The sequence below is a fragment of the Penicillium subrubescens genome (assembly GCF_028828155.1).
Source record: "Penicillium subrubescens strain IBT 31985 chromosome Unknown utg000001l_segment0_segment0, whole genome shotgun sequence".
Lineage (NCBI taxonomy): Eukaryota > Fungi > Ascomycota > Eurotiomycetes > Eurotiales > Aspergillaceae > Penicillium > Penicillium subrubescens.
In genome coordinates this window covers 203,757-225,289 of record NW_026643151.1, presented here as the reverse complement: position 1 = coordinate 225,289, position 21,533 = coordinate 203,757, and the positions used below count along the sequence as shown (strand labels likewise).

Genomic DNA, 21,533 nt, shown 5'->3' with positions numbered 1-21,533 from the left:
TGCTGTTTACAAAAAGCCTAAGGAGGGGAAGTTTATCCTGCGCGTTCTCCACGTCAACATACCAAGGTCCCGTGATACACGTGACCCACATTGGGCACTGGCCCGTGACACATCTAATAGTCTCGCGCGTAAATCTCCGTTATCTGGTACTTCTAATCTGCCTTTATACAGGAGTAATCCGCCCAGGGTTATCTATTTATCGTCACTATTTCTTGCTAGCTCACGGAATTCATTAAGACTCGTGTGTACTTGATTCGTTCCGATAACGCGCTCGATCACGGAGGAAGGTTTATTCGAGATCGAGGCGACCTATGCTATAATTATATGGGTCTCGTCTGGCTTAGACTCCTCGTAGACCTTTGGACTATCGTCTGAATATACGCCGAACTCTAATACTTCTCTTAGGAGTGTTGATTCTTCTTTGATTTTAATGAACTAACTGCTGGGGGTTGAGTGGGGTTAAAATACCCTCGAGATGTGACCCGGAAGATACATGTCTGAGGTTGCGAAAGGTGGCGACAAGTACGCGTAATCCCAATACCGAATACCAGATCCTCGGAAACCTCAAGAGGTACTGTTTAAGTCAATACAGTGCGGATCACCATTTTCCTGACACCAAACCACCAGAGGCATAGTCAGTCCACGTGACCATACGTCGAGATACTGTGAAGTCTCCTCTCATCACCGACCCTATTCACAGAATCTTTCCATCCGCAACAATGGTCTCGCATCTTGCTAAGAGCGCCGTTGGGGGTCAGACCCTGGCGGGCGTTAAGCCCAAGGCCGGCGCCTCGCCCAAAGCCCTTATCGCGCTTGAGAAGCGCACAGGGTCCAAAATCGTCATGGTGACGAATTTGGAGATCTTTGTGATTATTCCGAGTCTTTTGGTGGAGGAGTTGCAGAAGAAGTGTGCTAGTAGTACGAGTGTGACGCAGGCTGCTGGTGCGCCAAAGGGGGCGATGGAGGTTTTGGTACAGGAAGATCAGCGGAAGGTGATTGATGCGGCGTTGGCCAGTCGGGGGTTGAAGAGTCAGTGGGCGGAGGTAGTGCATAGGACGATGACGAAGAAGAAGAAGAAGAAGAAGAAGAAGAAGAGCTAGTCTGCAGAATCTTTGGCTCGCTTGAGTGTGGCAAGGGATATACATTGATTGTCAGGTTTGATTGCTATCTTGTCATTTGGCCTTTCCACTCAGCAGTTGTGTGTTATCCCCATGGCGAGCATTTTCACTGTCATATGTTGCGGAGTCCAGATGTCGAATTCTATTCTACAGGCACCATCTAGAGTTTACTCATGTAGTATCAATCGACGGTAGTCAAACAAATTCATGAAAAATGGTATAGAAGAGGTTTGGAAGGAGTCTAGGTCCCTGATCTCTTCTATAACGAGGAGAAAGAAAGAAATAGTACCAAGATATAATTACACAGCGCTCCAGAAACTCAACATCCTCAACAGGACAGAGTACTTTATCCCAGGCCAAGTGGAACATGATCTATGAAAAAGAACGACTCATTCTATCAAAGTGCGAAGACAATCGAGGTCCGATCAAGAAGTGGAACTTCACTGTTTCCGTTCATGCCCACCTGTGCAAGGCGCTTTTTAGAGGTTCAGGTCACGCGCGTGCACCTTCTTGTCACTGACGAGCCACTTCATGGTCTCACGGAGCATGCTGAGGAACTGGTCGGTGGATAGGGAGCTCAGGTAGGAAGACCAGTCGCCGGAATTATAGGAGTTAGACCCAGAGGAGGACCCGGAGCTAGAGCCCGTGGTGGAGGAACCAAAGCTGGAGGAGGCCGAGGAGGAAGAGGACGAGCCCGAGCTGCTGGAGGCAGGAGCGGAGCTGGCGGCAGACTGGCCTCCCGCGCTGGCGGTGACGGTCACGGAGTCATCAACGCTAGGGGTCTGGATATTGGGCGAGTCAGTAAACTGAGCCGGAATAGTCGCAGTGGAGTAATCGGTGACAGTGCAGGCTGTGGTAGGCTCACCCCCAGATCCGCTGGGCTTAGAGGAGTGAAGACGGCCCGAATCAGCAGCACCGTGATCTGGGCGATGACTGTGCGACGGACGTGGCAGGCGGGTGGAGTACATGTGATGAGGCGGGATGGATGAAGGGCTCCAGATGGGGGTGGCACTAACGGGGGAAGCGCTGGAGATCACTCCGACGGACGCCACGGGGGAAGCAGACAAGGGAGCGGCGGTAGCGGTAGCAGCAGAGGCGGCGGAGGTGGTCGAACTCGGGGAAGACCTGCCGCCGGTGTACAGAACTGGGCCGGGGATGATGTAGGAACTCAGGGACTGGTAGATGCTGACCAGGATGCCAGGGTCGGTGTCCTTGTACAGGGAGGTACCGAGGGTACCAGAAGGAGAGTCACTGCCGCCACCGGTGACCTTCAGGTTGAAACACTGGGGGTAGTTCTGAGCGCTGTCCTTGTTGAAGGCAGAGTGCAGAGCGATGATCTCGTGGCGGAGCACGTAGTTGCCAGCCTTGATGGTGCTGGGGATAGTGATCGTCCAACTGTTGTTGTTGCTCCTCAGGTTGTCGGAGGCCCAGGTGCCAGGACTGATGAGACCAGCCTCGTTGATCTTGAAGAACTTCAGGGTGGTCTTGTCGACGGAAGAGCAGTCACCATTGCAGTTGGCCAGGTAGGTGATAACGGGGCCGTGGTGGCTCGAAGCCCACTCGCTCCACTGCAGCTCGACGCTGCCACCAGCCTTGACAGGAGCCGAGGTGGCACCGGGCCTGGCATTCTTGTGGCAGATGATGTCCGCAGAGGAGTACGAAGAACCGTCAACGTAGCCCAGGTCGGTGGCAGTGTCAGACCAGGCAATAGTCGCGGGAGGGCTGCTCATGTAGGGGTACTGGCTAATCAGATATCCACCATAGTAGGTTCCGTCGACAACGGCGCCAGTCACGTAACCGTGGCCAGCAACCAGAGCGGCCGAGGAGAGGATAACACCGGCAATCTTGGAGAGAGGCATAGCTTCAGTCGTTTGGTTTGGAACGAATGCACAGCGTATCTGAGTTGTATCCGCGAGGAAAGGAAGAGGCGAAGATAAGGAATGACAACGGGGATTTCAGTCAATGAAATCAACCCAAGGGAAGCGAATGGGAAGGTCCTAGACCTTGAGAAAGAAAGAATGGATTGTTGAGACTGGTGATATAAAGAAAAGATCCAGATGGTCATGATCGCGCAACTTTATATGCTGCTCGTCAGTCGAGGCTCGCCAGTATCAGCGCTCTTTTGGGATCCGAGAGCGAGCCACATCAACCACATCAGCAGCTCCAACTTCGCCAGGCCAGCTAGTTCCTTCGCTGGTTGAGACCCCTGAATTCAAGCACGTCTTCCTTATGATGGAGGATTTCCACCAGCGTGAATGGCCGGCTATAGATGGAGAATCTCTCACTACCAAAGGGGCAGCACTCCACAGTTCCAGATAGATGAACTGTCTTGGAAACCCTCCCTCTCCCAGTGTAGCGGGTCGTCGCGAGACAACAGGTACCCACACGGTTGATTAGGCTATAGTCTGTACATCTGTTTCGGGGGTTCTACAATGGATCATGGGTCATGACTTGCATCACCTACCGAATGATATGTCCAAGCTCCTGCGTGGTTGTTTTGGTGTGCTGGAAAGTGAGTGGTTTTTGAGGATATTGATTTCAGATCCAGAATGGGAAAGGCTTGGTAGGGAGCCCCGTCACCACACTAAGGAGGCTGAGACAGCATCGTATTCGGCTTAATGGAAAATTGACTTTCTATTCGACCTTGACCGTGACAACCCAGACATGGACTTTATCGTCATCGCGCAGCTCAGGTGTGGACCCTGGGCAGGCCGTACTGGGTTAGTAATCTTAGGAACGAGCCTGGGCCTTCACAGCTCACGAACGAACCTGTATTAAGGTGAACCAGCGCCGTTGTAATTGGCCTACGATTAGTGATTTTTAGTGGCAATTGTCCCGGGGGAGGGGGGTGGGTCCAGTGAGATTGGAATAAGATGCGATATGCATTTTGCGCTCGTTCAATCTCACCATGCAGGCGGCACAGTGAGCAATCCCGATCTGTGTGGAGCTCACATTGTGATCGCCAACTTGCGGCCGAATCGCCGTGGCTCGTCGCAATCCATGGACAGGGAATTTCCCCTGAAGGATGGAGGCAGATGTGGTGTGGAATTGCACGAGTGGAGTCTCTTCTATGTCGCCGAAAAATGGCACCTGCACCGTCAGTAGCTCTTGTGGGGGAATCCGATTTTGCCAGCACGGCCACGGGGTCGGTTCCAAATAAAATCATACTCCCTATCAAAACTTACTTCTTAGATACCAACCATATTACTCAACTTAATACTAGAAGCACCTAATTTGGTGATAATAGAGACGACTATCAAAACTAGGATGGCAGGGCCACAAATTTGCTACTCCCAGACTTATCGTACAGATTGTGAGCAGGTCTTTTATACTAGGTAAATGAAGGAGCTCCGCAGCCAAGACCAGACCGCAATGTTTGTCATAAACTCGTTATCGATCTGGACTGTGGATCTTTCTTATTCAATCCGTCCACGATTCATTGGAAGATCTCAGCCCACCCGGCGTGCCGAGCCCGCCGAAGGTTTCACAATAATTATCCGATTACGCGCCGAAGATGCTACCCCTTGTGGTTAATTCTGTGCGGCTTTGGGCTCCGCAGATTGGACTGTAATCTGAAGTTGGCGGGTTTGGGTTTCTCTCATTGGATTAGATCGAATAGAGAATTTCTTATACACTAGGCATTTTTTTAATATATAGAGAGTGAATTGATTAAATATAACTCCGTACAGTTAATAGAAGAGTAGAATCCTTATCTTAATATTCTAAGCAATACCCCCTGCCCCCCAACCCCCCGACTTGCATAATATACTGCCGGTCCCAAAACCTCGACCGAATCTCCATAATATTGATAATTCTACAAAATAACTAGCTCACGCACCCCCATAGGCCCTAGTATGTGTATACCACCCCTGTTATTCAATGATTGCTTCAACCCTGTTAGGCATAGTCTCTAAAGAGGTGCTCTAGGTGCCTTATATCAATATTTTGCCATGCAATTGGAGCAGCTTCGACCAAATTCGCTTAGTCTCCTCATTGTTCTTCATATGCAGGAGATCCGGCCGAATTTTATAGATTTCTGCCTTCAATAGGGCTCATAGGTTTTCAATTGGGTTAAGGTCAGGCGAATAAGGCGTCCAAACCATCACCTCGATCTCTAAATCTGCTAAAGCATCGCGCACAACGTACGCAGTATGCGTAGGTGCGTTATCGTTAGGCTACGAGATGGACCCGCAAGAACCGCGAACCGCCCCGCCTCGCCCCTCCGAAGGGGCGGTTCTTGGTACCTACTATATAGAACCTCCCCTCAAGGTTGCGGGTAGAACCTGAGGTTCTACAAACATGAACGACAAACATTGACGATCTTGTAATATGCATATTTTATGAAGAAGAGAGTTGTATTTTTTTGGTATCCTACTTTCAAGCTTATGATGATTATGTGCTGTACCTTTCCATAGCCATAATGCACCATTTTTGTTTCTGCTAATTGTATACAAAATTCTCTACCCCCTTGGACGCTTTGGGACACGCCCAGATGAGCACCGCTGAGTGCTACATTCCTCCTGTAAGCAGCGATTTTCAAGCAATGGCACCTCACGATCTTTATCCAACTTGATCAGATCACTCTCAGTGGCCCTTCTCTTCCCTAATGCCTTTGCACCGGGCATCTGGATAGCTTCGGAATTATCTGTTGTAGACGGACTCTCCTCGTCGTCACTGGTTGCATCAGACCCCTCTTCCTGCTTTTCAATGCGTCCTTTCTCTCACTCTCCACTTGCTACTCTTGGATAGAAATGTACTAATTAATCAGTGTAAGCTGCTCTATGTCTGGGTCAAATCTTGGATGGTCTGTTGCTTAAGCGACCCTCGTCGGTAGTGACAGATGTCGCGAGCGGAGTTGAACATGCGTTCGAACGGCCAGGACTCACAGGTGTTGGTGAGATTTAATTTCCCCTGTAGCGATGGAGGGAGGCAGAGGGAATGGTGGCAGCTCTGGGCGCGTATTCGGAAATTATTCTGAAACCTTTGGTGGGCTCGGCACGCCATGCTCTACGACAGTAATCTGGACTCTGTACGGTGTTCTATCAACTCGATGGCCGGTACCTTTTTTGTAATATTATAAATCTTCCCCTTTCCCCTTCCACGAGTTCCTGCTGGTAGGGAACACTCGTTCGTCTGGGTTTCGTTCATCTTTTCGTCGACTGCTGCCCTTCTTGATCACCTTGCATGTTCCTCTTAGAGCTGACTGTTTCGGCTCTGCGTTGACCGCATAGACCTTACAACTTTCGCTTTAACTTCTTTTTCATCTTCATCTTGCCTGTATACCTTTTTGTTTTCCTTCGTTTTCTCTTTTTCCGGCTTGCCTCCCATCTGCCGCGGGAACGTGCGAACCAGTCGACCCGATTGGCCTGGCCTGCATTTCTGAAGTCCTGGACGATACCACTGTTTCAACAAGCAACGGAAAATCTGCGCCTTGCCGATCTGCTTATCGGGTCCAGATTCCACTGATCCTCTGTTGATTTGCCCATCCTCTTTTTCGTCATTGACTGGTTCGCTGCCTACAGGCCTGCCTACTACCTGCGTCATAGTCATTCCCTGCCAACCTTCCTATTGATATCAGCACAAAGGCAGCGACACATTTGACGGGGGATACCTCTATCCTCAATTCTATCAACGATCATCTCTTGGATCCCTTGTGCCATTCTCTACGGCGGTGGGCCACAGTTTGTCAACCTGGCTCTGATTTCATTTCATCCCTCTTCAACGTCACCACACCCGACCATTGCATTTCCCGCAACCAACCTTGACTCCCTACCACCTTCTCCAACATTCAAAATTGAATACAGGACTCACTTAGCATAGCGTTGTTCAGAATACAAGATCTTCGATCAGAGTCTTGCGCACCACTCTACCACGGCTTCCCACTGTCAGAACTATCCTCAAGCAGGACTAGAATCTCCACCAACCACCTCCAACAAGGATAGCCCACACGGCTAGATAGGTGTCCTGAGGGCCATTTCAATGGCGACACCTGTCCTGCAACTTGCGGCACGAGGCTACGGATCTAACGAAACATACGTCTACGAGTACTCGAGAGGACTGGGGGGTGTCGATGTCCCGCGCGATGTGATCATCACCCGCATCATCTACTCTTCGGTGATTGTTCTCGCCTTCTGTGTGTTCTGTGGCCGGATTGCCCAGATCAGCCATGCATATCTCCGCCACATCACATCATGTACTGCAAACCGTCTGCAGCAGATGTTTTGGCAGCGGGAGACGTCAAAAGTGTGGTCCAACATAAAGAAACACGTTTTGTATTCCCCACTGGGGAAGAAGAGGCATAATCGAGAGATTCAACTCTCCTCGGCGGTTGGAATCGGCACGCTACCCTCCCGATTTCAGACCATCTTGATCACCTTGTACTTTGCAAGTCAAGTTGTGTACTGTCTTTATCTAGACTATGCTGTTAACAAAAAAGCTGCGTTAATCGCAGAGCTGCGCGGGCGCTCAGGGACGCTGGCCATCTTGAACATGGTCCCACTTTTTCTGCTGGCAGCGCGAAATAACCCTTTGATCTCGATTCTGCATGTCAGTTTTGATACCTACAATCTTCTCCACCGGTGGCTGGGCCGCATCATTGTGGTGGAGTCTGTCGTCCACACTGCCGCTTGGGCAGTTAATGCTGTTGACGAGCAAGATATTGGAGATATGCTGTCACGCCTGCGAGACACGCCATTCTTCACTTGGGGATTGGTAGGTACGGTGGCCATGGTTTTCCTCAGCCTGCACTCTCCTTCGCCAATCCGCCATGCATTCTACGAAACATTCCTCCATCTGCATCAACTCGCCGCGTTTCTAGCCTTCCTCGGTGTATGGTTCCACCTCCACCTGGACAGTCTCCCACAGCGCAGCTGGGCCAGCTGTATCGCCGTCATCTGGATCCTCGAGCGCAGCACACGTCTCATCCGCCTCGCATATCTCAACCTCTCCATCAAGCACGGCTCAACTCATATGACCGTCCAAGCCCTACCAGGAGAAGCATGCCAGGTAACCTTCCAACTACCCAAAAGCGTACGCATCTCACCCGGATGCCATGTCTACACCTACATCCCCTGCATCTCATGGTGGATGTCTCACCCATTCTCCATAGCCTGGGCCGAAGCCAGCTGTCCCAATCCGCACTCTCCACGCTACTGCCACTCCAAATCCACCGACTCAGTCCCCAGTCTATCCTCCTTAGAAAAGCAATCCGACGATCTAGACACCTACTTCGAGCCTACCCACCGCCCAACAAAAGTCTCCCTCATCGTCAGCGCCCGCCAAGGCATGACCCGCCGCCTCTATAACCTCGCCCGCAGCAAACCAAACCAAATCCTCCACACACCGGGCTTCATCGAAGGCCCCTACGGCTCCCAACCAGCCAACGCCTCCAGCTATGGCACAGCCGTGTTATTCTCCGCCGGCGCTGGAATAACCCACCACCTCATGTACGCGCGGGACCTCATCGAGAGCGCCGCGAAAGCCTACGCCGCAACCCGCCGCGTCTACCTCATCTGGTCCGTTCGCTCGACAGACCAGCTCGCCTGGGTAAGCCAATGGATGGACCAAATCCTCCGACTCCCCGGTCGACGCGAGATCCTCATCGTGAAGGTATTCCTCTCGAAGCCCCGGCGCGCAGCGGATATCGTTTCCCCCTCTGCGACGGTGCAGATGCATTCTGGTCGGTGTCGTCCCGATGTGGTTCTTGATGGGCTTATGCCGAAAAGTGTGGGGGCGACGCTAGTTTCTGTTTGTGGGCCCGGTGCGTTTGCGGATGAGGTTAGGGCTGCGGCAAGGTGGAGGATTGGGAAAGGTGCTGTGGTGGATTTTGTGGAGGAGGCCTTTACTTGGTAGGCAGAGAATTTTCTTTCTTTGCGTTTAACTCCTTTTGGGGAGTTTACTCGTTTTTAGCATGTCGTTGCGGTGTTTTGGTTGCTTTTAGGTGAGAGGGTCAGTGTGGTTGTCGCGCGACGGAGGGTGAGAATTACCCGCTCTCACCCACCTTCTCGCCCTCTCTATTGCTCACTCACTGGGCACCCAGCTCAAAGGGACCCAAAAAAAGTTCACAGGGACCCAAAAAGTTCTGACTAATTTTGGGTCCCGCTCAGGTGCCCAATCTCACCGGGACCCAAACCTCTAGATTATATAATATTTTTTAATGTAACATTTCTTCCCACGACTTTTATTTACCCCTTTTCGAGGTCGTTACAAGTGTCAACTCCACAAAATGTCGGCGTCTTTACTCTCGCCATCGCTATTCGAGGATTCCGATTCTGATCCTACGCAATCCACTACTAGTGCTGCATCAGACATTAATCGAATTCTTTACAATCTTCCATCTGTAAGTAATCTATTAAATATGTACTTAACTTATGCTAAACTTATCTTTAATACTAGCGACAAAGATCAAATTCAGAGACTTCGGTTTACCAGGATTGTATCAATACATACGAATTGTCTGATATCGATTCTGATGAGAACGATAAGGAAAATACTAGCTCCTTAGATTCTTAAGCTTCCACGCACTTTTGCCAAACAGGCATAGAAGTCGACGGAGTCAAAGTAAGCGGTAGCTCTAGAGATACTGTGATCGCCTACGAAATCCAGGAGCACCTTATTCTTCCAGAGTATCCTGATACAAATAAAGGTAGTATTTTACATATCATCCACGCCTCAAAAAATCCATTACAGAATATAGAGGACACTACCACTCACGTTAACCAAATTACTTCACAACTTATGTCATCGGTATATGTAGTATATTTCCAGTATATGTCTAACATATCCCTTATATATATAAAACTAATTGTATAGGTTCAATTTTCGACTAAGCGCCTCAAATCGGCTAAGAAAATCTTCACGAAACTCCTCCAGAAAGACTCTAAAGACAGAGAATCAAGATCATAGCATAGATCCTTTCAATGTACAGGGATTCAACATTGCTACCAAGCTCATCCTGATATTATTACCCTGTCTGAAAGCTATAACCGTGTGAAACCAACGCTTTTCCGTGAACTTCAGTCTCTTGCTGCAAAGCCTGTGTATCACACTATTGCGCAGGAGATCCAGGAGCGAACTAGAGAGTAAGATTTATCCCTCCCTAGTTTTAACCTATATTAAGCTTATACTAAACATAGGTTTTACTTCGGATTTCTTGCAATATAGGATACAGAAGGACTATATATTTATGGACCTGGTGAGCGGACATATCGAGGTCAAAAGCTAATGGTGTGGCTTCGAGACGGAGTAAGTCTATATCATTATTATATACTAAACATATATTAACTGTGAGTAGTTCACCTTTATTAGGTGTCCGAACGCGCAGGTCGGATCCCAGCGTTGGCACTACTGTTAGCACGTATCAAGAAGTGCTTTAAGGATAGACCCTGCGTTTCTAAAGCTTCTTTGCGATAAGGATAGCTTACGAGATATTAGATATAGAACTAAAGATTGTTACTTTGTGGAGCATCGTTCAGCTAGACGTCGCCACTGTGGTATTTTTTACTCTGGAAATGCTATAGATATACTAAACATATACTAACCCTATTCTAGACTTAATTTATGCAGATAGGGTCGGTCAACTAATTTATAGTGCTTGTTCTGTGAAAATTGACCTTTATATCCCCTGCATATAGGATCGTTTTCCTTTTCTCCTTCTCGTTTGTCGAGGATCTCATTTATATACGCCGCCATCGCCTACAAAGCTACTATATAATATTGGCCAAGAAATTGTTGACGCAATTAACACGTAGGATATCCTAGGATTAACTGCAAGAAAATTGATGGTCTCGCCTACTTTTACGAAGATTATACGTTAACATAGTGATTCTGCGCTTCGATATATCCACAAGAGCTTACATATTGAGGATCGGGTAACTACTTTGATTTATAAGCAGAGACTACTATATTACCCAGAAGGGACAAACCTTGCTGGGGTATAGCGTGAATACTAATTTAATCTTACTAAACACGTAGATAATCAATAGATTCGTGAAGTCTTTTCTTTGACGAGAATCGGGAGCATTACCTTATTATATGCTGCACATACGAACAAGCTAAGCTTTTCCAGAATATACGATATTTAGAAATAGATCTTGCCTTCAAATAGTCTAAGGCACAACTAAGGTTTTCACAATTTCAGGGTGGAATAAACAGGCAAAGAGTAAGATTATATTCGGTGTTTTATATATGCGTACTGTCGGATTTACGAGGTCAGCATAAATCCTTCGGCGTGCACAAGCAAGCGAGTGTGCACGGTTGGTCAAATCAGTATACGATTGGCGAAGAATCGTATAGGTCAGGTCAGGTCGTACGATTCGGCTCAGAATCGGAAGTTAACTTATGATAGAAGAATGCTCCAACTTCATCACAATCATTAAACTTGATTCAACTAGCTATGGAAAACAGGCAATATTTATAACTTCATGAAATCAAGGCAATACGTCAGACTAGAATCTCATAGAAATCAGAAGAAATAGAGTGTTGAAGCTCTTTCGTCATGTGTGCAATCTGTTGATGTCAATCGTTGAAGATCGTCGTCACGTGGACGTTCCGTCGCATTCTGTCAAGTTCGATAGCATGGGCTTATGCACCCACTCATGTCGACACGTACTATATACTAACCCTATTTTAACTAGAGTTGAACACTTATGTCTATGCTTTTATGAATCTCGAAACTCGAGTTGCTTATCGAATTCTTTTTGAGAAAATCTTTAAGATTCTTGGGGATGTGGGACGGAAACTAATTAGATAGGTATATCAGCTTGGAAGGGATGATTCTTGTGAGGGAATTCGGACAGTTACTATTAATATATATAAAAAGCAAGCACCTGGTACGCTTTTTATATGCTTAACATATACTTTATATATACTTAAATTATGCTAACTTCCTTTTTTATTTAGGGTTTGGAGATTACCTTGCTGGCCTAGATCCCCGTTGGATATGGTCAGAACATCTGCAAAACATACTGATCCTATGCCAAACTCACGTGAAGAGAGCTTTTCGAAAAAGGTTTCCTGGTCACGAAGCTACTTCGTCTATTGATATGATCTGGAATGCCAATTTGAAGGCAGAGGTTATTCGAATTATGGATGAAGTTGCAGAAAAGTGGCCAGAGACTGAAAAATGGTTCTAGAACAAGAAGGTTAATTAGATTCTTACTAGAATAACCCTAGAGGTATCTAAGATTCCTATTGAATAGTAGATAAATACACCACACTATACTAGAATTAGTGAAAGCAGTCACTTCTACGATAACGAGGCAGTAGGCCGAAAGCAGGCTTTGTTAACAGCAATTTTACGGTATTCTACCTGATTTCTCATAAGCAGAGTATATCACTAATCTATTTACTATAGATACAAAAAATATGTATAAGAGATAATCTAAAAGAATAAACTTGCAGAAGAGCAAGGTCTTTTCCTAACTTAGCGATCTCGGAACCCTGTGTGTCGCTAAACAAGTTCGTAAAAAGGGTTTGTATATATGATTAATATATATGTAACATATACTAACCTCACATCAGACAAGCGCCACAAAAAATCAGCTAGTCGTCGTATTAATAAGCTATACTAGCCTTGGAACCTAATTAATCCCTACGATACACTTAACCCGACAATGCAACCACCTGAGCTTCCAGATATCTCGGATATAGTTTCTATATCTGCTTCGGAGGTTACTGACGTAAGCTTAATATATGGTTAATCTATATCTGCACTGCTTTCTACCCCTCGAGGTAGTTTAGTTCTTAATAGATTGTCTAGAATAGCGCCGCAGGATAGTATCTCTCAGCAATTAGGTTATACTTAGGGACTCGATGATGAAGAGGCACGGCTACAGTAAGAAGTTGCGGAACTTAGGAGAAAGCAAAGGATTTTGGCCCTTCAAAGGGAAAAGCAAAAGTTACTACGGAGTATAGAGGCAGGTGAACCTTAGCATAAGTTTAGTATATCTTTAATCTACTTCATAGTATTTAATTTATATATATTGTATAAAATAACCAACAGATACTCTATATAGATTGAACTACTCCTAGCTACTAGGAAGACTCGAAAGTATTAGAGGAGGAGTCTGACTCCTAGGCTTGTCCACCTCTATTGCTATCTCCATCATCACCGTCTCCGCTATCACCACTATCTCCACCATCGCTATCTCCGCTATCAGCACCGTGTCCGCTATTGCTATCACCGCTATCTCTATTGCCACCTCCTCCGGTAGCGGCAGCAGCGCTAAAGCCTACGAAGGGGATCGGATTGCCAGGAACGGAAGGACCGCGCTATATACTATTAGCATATACTAAGCATATCTTTTCTATATATATAATATAGACTTACCCGGCGGCTACGATGACCGGAGTGCGGGGTTGCTAGGGCTTGCTAGCGGTAGAAACGAGTGCCGTACTGTACGGCAAACTGTGCATCGGTAGCTCTATACAGATTGTTAGCATGCTTTCGGCATATAATGTGCATATATCCAAAGTGGAGGAACTTGATGGAAAACATAGTGTATCCAGAGTACTTACGCGATGCGCTCCAGTGCGGAGGCCCAGTGTCCAACCATCCCATTATCAGGGCCGCGTCCAGGCTTATGCAGGTAGCTAGCATCCCGCCAGCCACCCTCCAGGACCCAACGCCTGATTGCGTTCTGGCCCGCAATGATCTCCGGCTGAGTCTTGGCTCGGCGGCTGGGGTTGACGACTATATCGTAGTCATGCTGTTAGCATAGGTTCAACATATCCAATAAATAAACACTTACCGGCTCCGGAATACTCATTGCGGATGTGACGCCGCAGAGCAGGTCCCTCCGGGAAGACTAGACCGCACATCTGGGACGGAGGGCTGATAACGATATCACAGCTGTTCCTCGTAGTGTCAGCATAAGATCAGCATATACTTAGTATATCCAGACATCACATACACACCTGTGTTCTCCTTGTTGAGAACAACAGCTGGGTTTGGCGGGGGGTGGCCGCGATATCTGCTGCCTTGATATCGTATCGCAGATTGCCTGCAGCGATCGCTGTGGTGTACGCAGTTGGCTTCCAGCCAGGGTTATTGTTGGGAATGGGTCCTTCATATAGTCAGTATATCAGTAGCATATGTATCTTGGAAACATACCATAGGCGTAACCCAGGAGAGGGTCAGGGTTTGGCGCGTTCAAGATAGTGTTGTTGTCGAATTCAGCCCGGGTTGGACCCAGGCCAGGGAAGATTCCGAGATTTGCCATGTTGATGAACTGGAGATATTTAGCATATACAGAACGTATGCAAAGACGCGTCAGGGAGTAGGATAAACAGATGTTTTACCTTTAGTAAACAAGGTGGGTGGTGAGGGAAGAAGAAGAAGGTGGTGGTGGTGTAGTGTTTGTGTTGAAGATATATCTCTCATTTCTTTGTTGACACTTTTGACTTATGACCGCACAGAAACCATATTTTTCTTTCAAAACATGTAATTTACTATAACAAAGACTGTCTCCTTTATATTACTATGAATAATTAAAAGAAAGAGTCTTTAAGAGTGTTGTATAAAATGTTATATAGAGTTGTATAGAGCTGTACAGAGTTATAGTATATTTTAATGGGGTAGGGTTTAACTTAAAGTTGAACCCCTACATAATTATTAATAAATTACATAAAAGTAGGTATAAAAGCTTATGGGGACCCTAAATATTTTGAGTACCCGTGAGATTAGGCACCTGAGGGGGACCCAAGATTAGTCAGAAATCTTTTGGGTCCCCGTCAACTTTTTTTGGGTCTCCCTGAGCTGGAACCCGGCTCACTCACTCTCACCCTGGTCGGGCGACTAACTCCGTAGGGTGAGCGCGCAATCGACGGGGGTGAGAAGTGGGGGCCTCCCTTTCTATGGGAAAACAAGAAAGGCTCCAGGTCAGCCATTGGAGGTTACCATCGCGCCGATGGTCCTGTTTTCGTCGTTTTAGGTAATAAGGACTGGCGCCGAACTAGCAGCCATTATACGAAGCAAAGTCGGCGTTGTCGGAGGTCTGGACGCTGAGCTATACGGTAGTGACTATGGTCATACAGTCACTGACTATCCGTGCCCTTAGCTAACTAAGCTGTGACCCACCCATGAGCGGGAGCGAATGAGTGCGCCATACGTTCTTCATAACCACGCGTTCTTCATAGACTTTCGAATACACTGCTCAATTAGCTATTTCACCTCCCAGACATGCCTAAATTTGCCGATTTCGATGAGGTTCGCATGGCCAAGGCCTTCGCTGCACCTATAAGCCAGAAAAAGCTCAATATCGCGAAAATTGCGCACGAATTCGACGTAAATTGCGCTACCTTTGCTAGTCGCATCAAAAAGGCTAAATCGCCTGTTAACCCCAAGGAATCGCGGAAATATAGCCTTCGCGTATATCAGGAGAGAGCTTTAATCAAATGGATCGAAGAAATGCGGGGCTGGAACCTTCCTTCTGCCCCAGCGATCATACAATCGTGGGCAAATCGCGCGATCGCCCGATCCGCTCAGCCGGATCGTCAAATTAGCAAAATGTGGGCGTATCGCTTTATAGAACGTCTTCCAGATCACCGGACGCTTGCTCCTGTGAAGCAGAAGACTAAGTAATTGAAACGAATCCAAGCTGAAGATGCTGGCTTGCTTTAGCATTAGTACGACCAGCTTGATCAGCTACTCCATGGCGTACCCTCGCGTCTTGTAAACAACTTCGATGAATGCGGCTTTCAACCTGGTCAAGCGCAATTGAGGAACATAATCGGCTCTCGTAAATCTTGCCCTGATCTAGCTGAAACAGAGGGCGAAACTATCTCTGCGGTTGAATGTGATGGCGATCTATCGCCACTACGCAAGGAAGCAGGAGAGAGGAACAATCTAGTTCGAATACTTTGAGAACTATCTCTGCAGAAGAAGAAAAGAAACAAAGAAGGGGAAGGCCTAAATATGCCGAAGCTGAACAATCAACCTGGCCCTGGAACCATCCTCTAGGAGAATCCCGACTAGGGGATTCCCTCGAGGGAGATCCCTATCGGATCTCCATCAGAATGTATTGCTGATGGCTGGTTACTGGATCCGCTCTTTATCTTCAAAAGTAGCGGATCGAACTTCCAGGAATCCTGGTTCGATGGCAGCGAAGCCCTATCACTGAATACAGGCGCTGCGATATCCCCGAATGGCTGGATTTCTGATGAATTAGCAGTAGCTTGGCTAGGCTATTTCATTACTGCTACTGCTGGCGATCGATTAAAATCTGGCGAAAAACGCTACCTAATCTTCGACGGGCACGGCGCGCATCTTACCCTCTAATTTCTGCAGAAATGCGAAGATAATGCGATTATACCTAGACCTCGCCCAAACCCGCGGGTAGACGGTTGGACTCGACCTGTACCCGTTTCTTGGTGAGTTTTGGGTCGAGGAAAATGGACCCGAAGGTCGGGTACGGGTTGAGTGAACCCACGGGTTACCCACGGGTTGGTAAACAATTCAAACATAAAGAACCTTGTGATATGTATATATTATGCATTTCTGGGCTGTATTTATAGGTATGTGGCTTATAGGCAGTGTATTCTTGCAGAAATAAGGTCGAGGATAAGTATGAATGTCTTCAATTCTAGAACTAAACTAATACACTATGAACTGATCATCATTATGCCGCGGGCGCTTCCTAGATCTTCCTGAGACACGCTGCTGTGTGTCCGGTAGAGGAATACCTTCCTCCTCGTTACTATCTCTATGGCCTTCAGTGTCTGGTTCAGATGCAACACTCTTTCTTCTCTTTCTGGGAGCACCTTTCGAGGGACCTTGCGTTGCTGATTGCGCTTGAACAAGGACTAAATCCTCCTGTGTATCCTCCGTATTACTCTCCTCATCCTCACTAATCCGGTCGACAGTACCCTCTACTTGTTGGGCATCTTTCTCTTCCTGATCCGCTTCTGTCTCCCCTTTAGAGAGATACTCTATCCAAAAAGCAATATCGTCCTCCTTGACTTCAAATTGCGTCGCACGCCTGTACAATATACGCTCCTGAATTGTTGTAGCATTTAGCGAGCCTCGACGATAGTGACAGATATCCCGAGTAGTGTTAAATAGCCGCTCAACGCCGGCGCTAGTTGCAGGAATGGAAAGCACATCGCGTGCGAGCTTTGCAAGCGCAGGGATTGTGATCTGGTTCTCCTAGAACGCCCGTATTGGATGACTAGAAATAGTATGTTTATTAGTACATGTCCGGTGATTGATAGAATAAGGATACTTACCACCATCGAGATATCTTGCAAGCTCGTCCTTCTGGCCAGCTTGGATAGTCTGATGTAGGCTAATTATCCGATCAAGGTCTATGCCTCCACTCTGCGTAGAACATCCTTCACCGTTCCCTTTCTGTTCCTCTGATAGACATTGCTTATATGGTTCAAAGTAGTCCGCAAAGCTTTGTCAATATCTTGTGAGCCACTCAGGGCCCTAATATTTAATCCGGAAGAACTGGAGCTTGTGTTTTGGTGCAAGTAGTGTACTAATAGCAAAGACATCACCAGGAATGTCATCCGTCTCACTGTAGTATCGTCTTCCGCACGACCCCAGAAAATCCCAAACCCACCCCACCCTAACCCCACATGGGATTGGGTTTGGGATATGACTCTTGAAACCCAGATGGGGGATGGGGTTTCTATCTAGGACCCTAGGTGGGATTTGGGGGACCATATTGGGGTTACATACTTTACAAACAAGCCAAGTCCCTAGGAGTGCATAAGTTATGCACTTTTGCCTATAATATAGAAGTATTTCGTTCACAAACTTCAGATTCAAATATCTCGGTTTCTTCGTCGGAAGTCATTATTGAATCAAACGTAACTTCATTCTTCAGTAGCGCTCACTGATTCTTCGATTTCTCCCTGAAACCCGGAGCTAGGTGCTATTCGCTAGTAGTGGCACCTCAGCGTTTTCATGATCGTCTACATATATAAGATTACCAGACTCATCATCCTGCTCCTCAGTATCACTGATTGGCTCGACCTCTATCTCCTCAGGCTTCTCATCCTTCTTTTCCTTCGCTGCTTCAAGCTCATCTAGAGAGAAGAACTTTTAAGCTCCTTTACTTGCTGCTCCTCGATATTAAACCTTAATGTACTGACAGCGCCCACGGCACTGCTGACACAGGAAGCGAAGAGAGAAGAGAGAGTCTGAGTCAATTGGTCTATCTAGGAACATGAAGACGAAGACGACTAAGAGAAGAAGAAGCAGAAGGGAACAGAACATGGTCTATAAGGCCTTGAAGCACAAAGGAAAGGAACAAGGTCTGGTCCTGACAGGAAAACCCCGGCCTGCTTCATGCAGGGCCAAAGAAGACGACAAACCCTGCAAACCCTATCGAGGTTAAAGGGATCGAGTCATCACTATTTAAACAGCTCAACCAATAGAATTGTACCCCGCTAAGCAGCGTTGTGCTACTCACGTCATTAGTTGCATCATTCAACTTCTTTTGTTTAAAATGGTCCCTGATCAATCGAGTACGGCCGGCGACCGCGTTGATCTGGTGGAACGCCCGCCAAATACACGACGCTCTTCTGCTTGGGCGACATGGTCTGGTACGACGTCCATTGGGCAGAATTGACAATGGTGTCGTTGTATTGGTTATGAGAATCACTTGAGGCGAAATTCGAGGCACAGTTGGCTATGGTATTGTTGCCTGTCGTGTAAGTTGGTTGCTCATTTCGATGGAGCCACTCCGAAGATGTATCCAGAACCGAGTTGTTTACATAGTAGAAGCTGGAGCCTTCGTCAAGGTAATACCCTATTTATAGAGTTAGATATATGGATCCATTCCTCGGGAGGTTCATATTTACCGAATCCTTGGGTGGACTTGATGTAGTTATCGTCGAGGGTCGTATTCGGACTTGCCGACAACGTATATATACCCCCATCGTCTGAATGACGCGTCCCGACGTTGTATATGAGGTTTGCACTGATTCTCCCACCCTGCATCGTGGTCGGCGTATTGTAGACGGGTTGGTAGTTGTAGAGGCCGCGCAGCTGGTACTCCGGACTGCCCCCCGCATCGTTAGAACCCCATCCATAACCGTAGCAGATGCCGCTATATGGAACGTTGACTACATCATTGTGCACAATGTATGTGTCTTTGGCATAGCTGGCAAAGATGGGAACAGCCGAGTCAATTGTGTATGCCAGGTCTGTAAAGATATTCTCAAGAACTCTTGTGTTCTGGTTGAGCATCCGCGGGTCTGATGGGTGGTGTGCGTTTGCTTGAATACCTCCGATGGTAATCGCATTGGCACCCGTCTGGTGGAGAAGCATGCCACTAATCTCGACATCGGATGCCCCGAGGCCGACGCCAGTTGAATGTGCATTGGGATCATTTCCTATCCCAAATCCACCCATCAAGGCAACGATGCTGCCGTTTTGAAACAAGATATTCCGAGCCGCGCTCACTTGGATTGAACCAGGCACTTGCCACCAGAACGGCCGAGATGAATCAAAATTAGTGTAGGTCTTGTTTATACCAATATAACCACCTGTCTGTTGGTCGACGTAGCCTACATCTGTGGACATGTAGTCTACCTCCGTCAGCTTGGCGTTTATATGGAAGGGAATTTGTGGACTTACTCCAGGTAGTATGCATGTAGTTGAAGCCTCTGAAGGTGAGATCATGGACAGGTTGGTCATATGTGCCACCTACCAAGAGTAGAGTCTCCAACTTGGCCAGAACGAGATACATGTCATTAGGGTCGAGGCCGGATGGTGGCATATAGTACATGGTATGACTCGCTGGATCCAAGTACCATTCGTTTGGATCCGTAAGGAGAGATAATGCGTTCTCCACATACAGACCATGGTCGACATATGGGTTATTAAAAGTGTCATACCCAATGAGGTTATTATTCCAAGCCGGTTGCGCCATGACAATGGTGTTATTTGATGCCCCTGTCACAGGGTTGTAGCGAGACGTAAAGGAGTTATGAGCATGGAATTCGGCATGTTCCAATCCGGACATGGTCAATATGTACTTGGCCGAGTCATTCACGACTTGTAAACCAGTGGCAGTCTCCTTGACCCATGAGCGTTGTACCTGTGCCCGAGCTCGCTGCGCGTGAGCTTGGTCGGCGTAGAAGTGGCGCGTGGTAAAGGCTGGAGCTTGAGCTTCATAGATGCCTTTACGGACACTGGAGGCCTTCCAATTGGTGATTGGAACCCTGCGGCCAGGTATTAGTGGCGCTCAAACACTATTCTTATAACATTTTGCGAGGATAGTTCCTTACCCCCGGAAATATTCGCCCCTTTGGTCATATCTTGTGCCTGCCAGATAACGCGATGGCCATTCTGGCCCGAGTCCTTGCTAGTGAACTTCAACGGCTCATTGAGATAGTAGGTACCTGGGCCCACGTAAACGTAAAGATCAGAATTCATGCCCTTTGTTGACCTCCGGGCAGCTGCCTGAGCCCTTTCAAAGGTACGAAAGGGGGCCGTGGCCGAGCCAGATCCAGAGTCGTTGCCATTCACGGCTACGTAATAATGGCCCCACACTGGTACGAGCAGCAAGGCCTGAAGGAGTAATGTAGTTGAAAACATGACTTGTCTAGGTCCCTTGTCTAGAAAGCTGTGTACCCCAAATACTGCAAGCGCTCGATTGGGGTGGAGCGAGATGTTTATTTAAGGTCTTTCCCAAGTGCTTTTTGCCTGGCATATCTAAAGGAATCTCACCTTAATTTCCCGAACTTATTTGCCTAAAAGGCATATATTCGGTTGTTAGGCATCTCTAGCCATTTATGTAAACCCTGTTTCACCTTGCTGCCGCTCAGGTTTGGGTAGTAGGGGATTGCCACGGCGATCGCAGCATGATATCTTGGATGGTGATGTTCCGCGAATGGTACGATGTACACCATGACACGCACTTTCAGAAGCGCTCAACTATTGTCTGTAAGTCGCACAGAATAATCATATACTACGTATTTACGTAGTTCTCTTGTATCAATGAATGGATAACCTGGCAATTCAATTAGTTACGGTACAATTCGCAGTGAAGCTATACCAGATACCCGCATGATCAAGTGCACACATATAATGACAAATCTTGTACCGAGAGAGAGATGATAACAAAGGGATCATCCATGACCTGAACTCACCCGCCTCCCATTTGACTAATTCCAGTACGAGGAGTTCCAATGTTGACAAGCTACGTAATGGACCCCAGCCAGCACGACTATGGCAACACGAGCGAATTCTACTGTAGCACATAATAGGCAATCAAAAACTTAGTATTATTCGCCAACGTATAATTAGCTCTATCAATGAGCGCCTGAATGCGGCCGAATGTCGCTCCTGTGGGCGCGCTACTGTCCCACCGAGATGAAGATACACCGCAATGAACATCTGGAACCAGAGAATGCTCAGGAAATTCGGGTAAATCCCGTTCGCGAAGAAGCGGGGAGAGCTGC

At 47.4% G+C, this 21,533-nt stretch overlaps 6 protein-coding genes across 6 annotated transcripts; 3 read left to right on the top strand and 3 right to left on the bottom strand.

Moving 5' to 3' along the window:
* Positions 1 to 719: 719 nt before the first annotated feature.
* Positions 720 to 1,100, top strand: N7473_000049 (uncharacterized protein; the record flags this gene model as incomplete). The annotated part of the gene is made up of 1 exon (XM_057145989.1): positions 720 to 1,100. One exon carries the CDS (start codon positions 720 to 722, stop codon positions 1,098 to 1,100), a length of 381 nt encoding a protein of 126 aa, XP_057013875.1.
* Positions 1,101 to 1,597: 497 nt separating this feature from the next.
* On the bottom strand, positions 1,598 to 2,977 carry N7473_000048 (AA9 family lytic polysaccharide monooxygenase; the record flags this gene model as incomplete). The annotated part of the gene is made up of 1 exon (XM_057145988.1): positions 1,598 to 2,977. One exon carries the CDS (start codon positions 2,975 to 2,977, stop codon positions 1,598 to 1,600), a length of 1,380 nt encoding a protein of 459 aa, XP_057013874.1.
* Positions 2,978 to 7,097: 4,120 nt separating this feature from the next.
* Positions 7,098 to 8,969, top strand: N7473_000047 (ferric reductase family protein; the record flags this gene model as incomplete). The annotated part of the gene is made up of 1 exon (XM_057145987.1): positions 7,098 to 8,969. The coding sequence occupies one exon, from the start codon at positions 7,098 to 7,100 to the stop codon at positions 8,967 to 8,969; it is 1,872 nt and encodes a 623-aa protein (XP_057013873.1).
* Positions 8,970 to 9,342: 373 nt separating this feature from the next.
* Positions 9,343 to 9,629, top strand: N7473_000046 (uncharacterized protein; the record flags this gene model as incomplete). Its single annotated transcript, XM_057145986.1, has 2 exons — positions 9,343 to 9,456; positions 9,513 to 9,629. 2 exons carry the CDS (start codon positions 9,343 to 9,345, stop codon positions 9,627 to 9,629), a joined length of 231 nt encoding a protein of 76 aa, XP_057013872.1.
* A 3,859-nt stretch (positions 9,630 to 13,488) lies between these two features.
* N7473_000045 (uncharacterized protein) lies at positions 13,489 to 14,338 on the bottom strand (the record flags this gene model as incomplete). Its single annotated transcript, XM_057145985.1, has 5 exons — positions 13,489 to 13,540; positions 13,635 to 13,809; positions 13,868 to 13,968; positions 14,032 to 14,182; positions 14,230 to 14,338. 5 exons carry the CDS (start codon positions 14,336 to 14,338, stop codon positions 13,489 to 13,491), a joined length of 588 nt encoding a protein of 195 aa, XP_057013871.1.
* A 4,228-nt stretch (positions 14,339 to 18,566) lies between these two features.
* Positions 18,567 to 20,667, bottom strand: N7473_000044 (uncharacterized protein; the record flags this gene model as incomplete). Its single annotated transcript, XM_057145984.1, has 4 exons — positions 18,567 to 18,874; positions 18,927 to 19,634; positions 19,705 to 20,313; positions 20,358 to 20,667. 4 exons carry the CDS (start codon positions 20,665 to 20,667, stop codon positions 18,567 to 18,569), a joined length of 1,935 nt encoding a protein of 644 aa, XP_057013870.1.
* Positions 20,668 to 21,533: the final 866 nt, after the last annotated feature.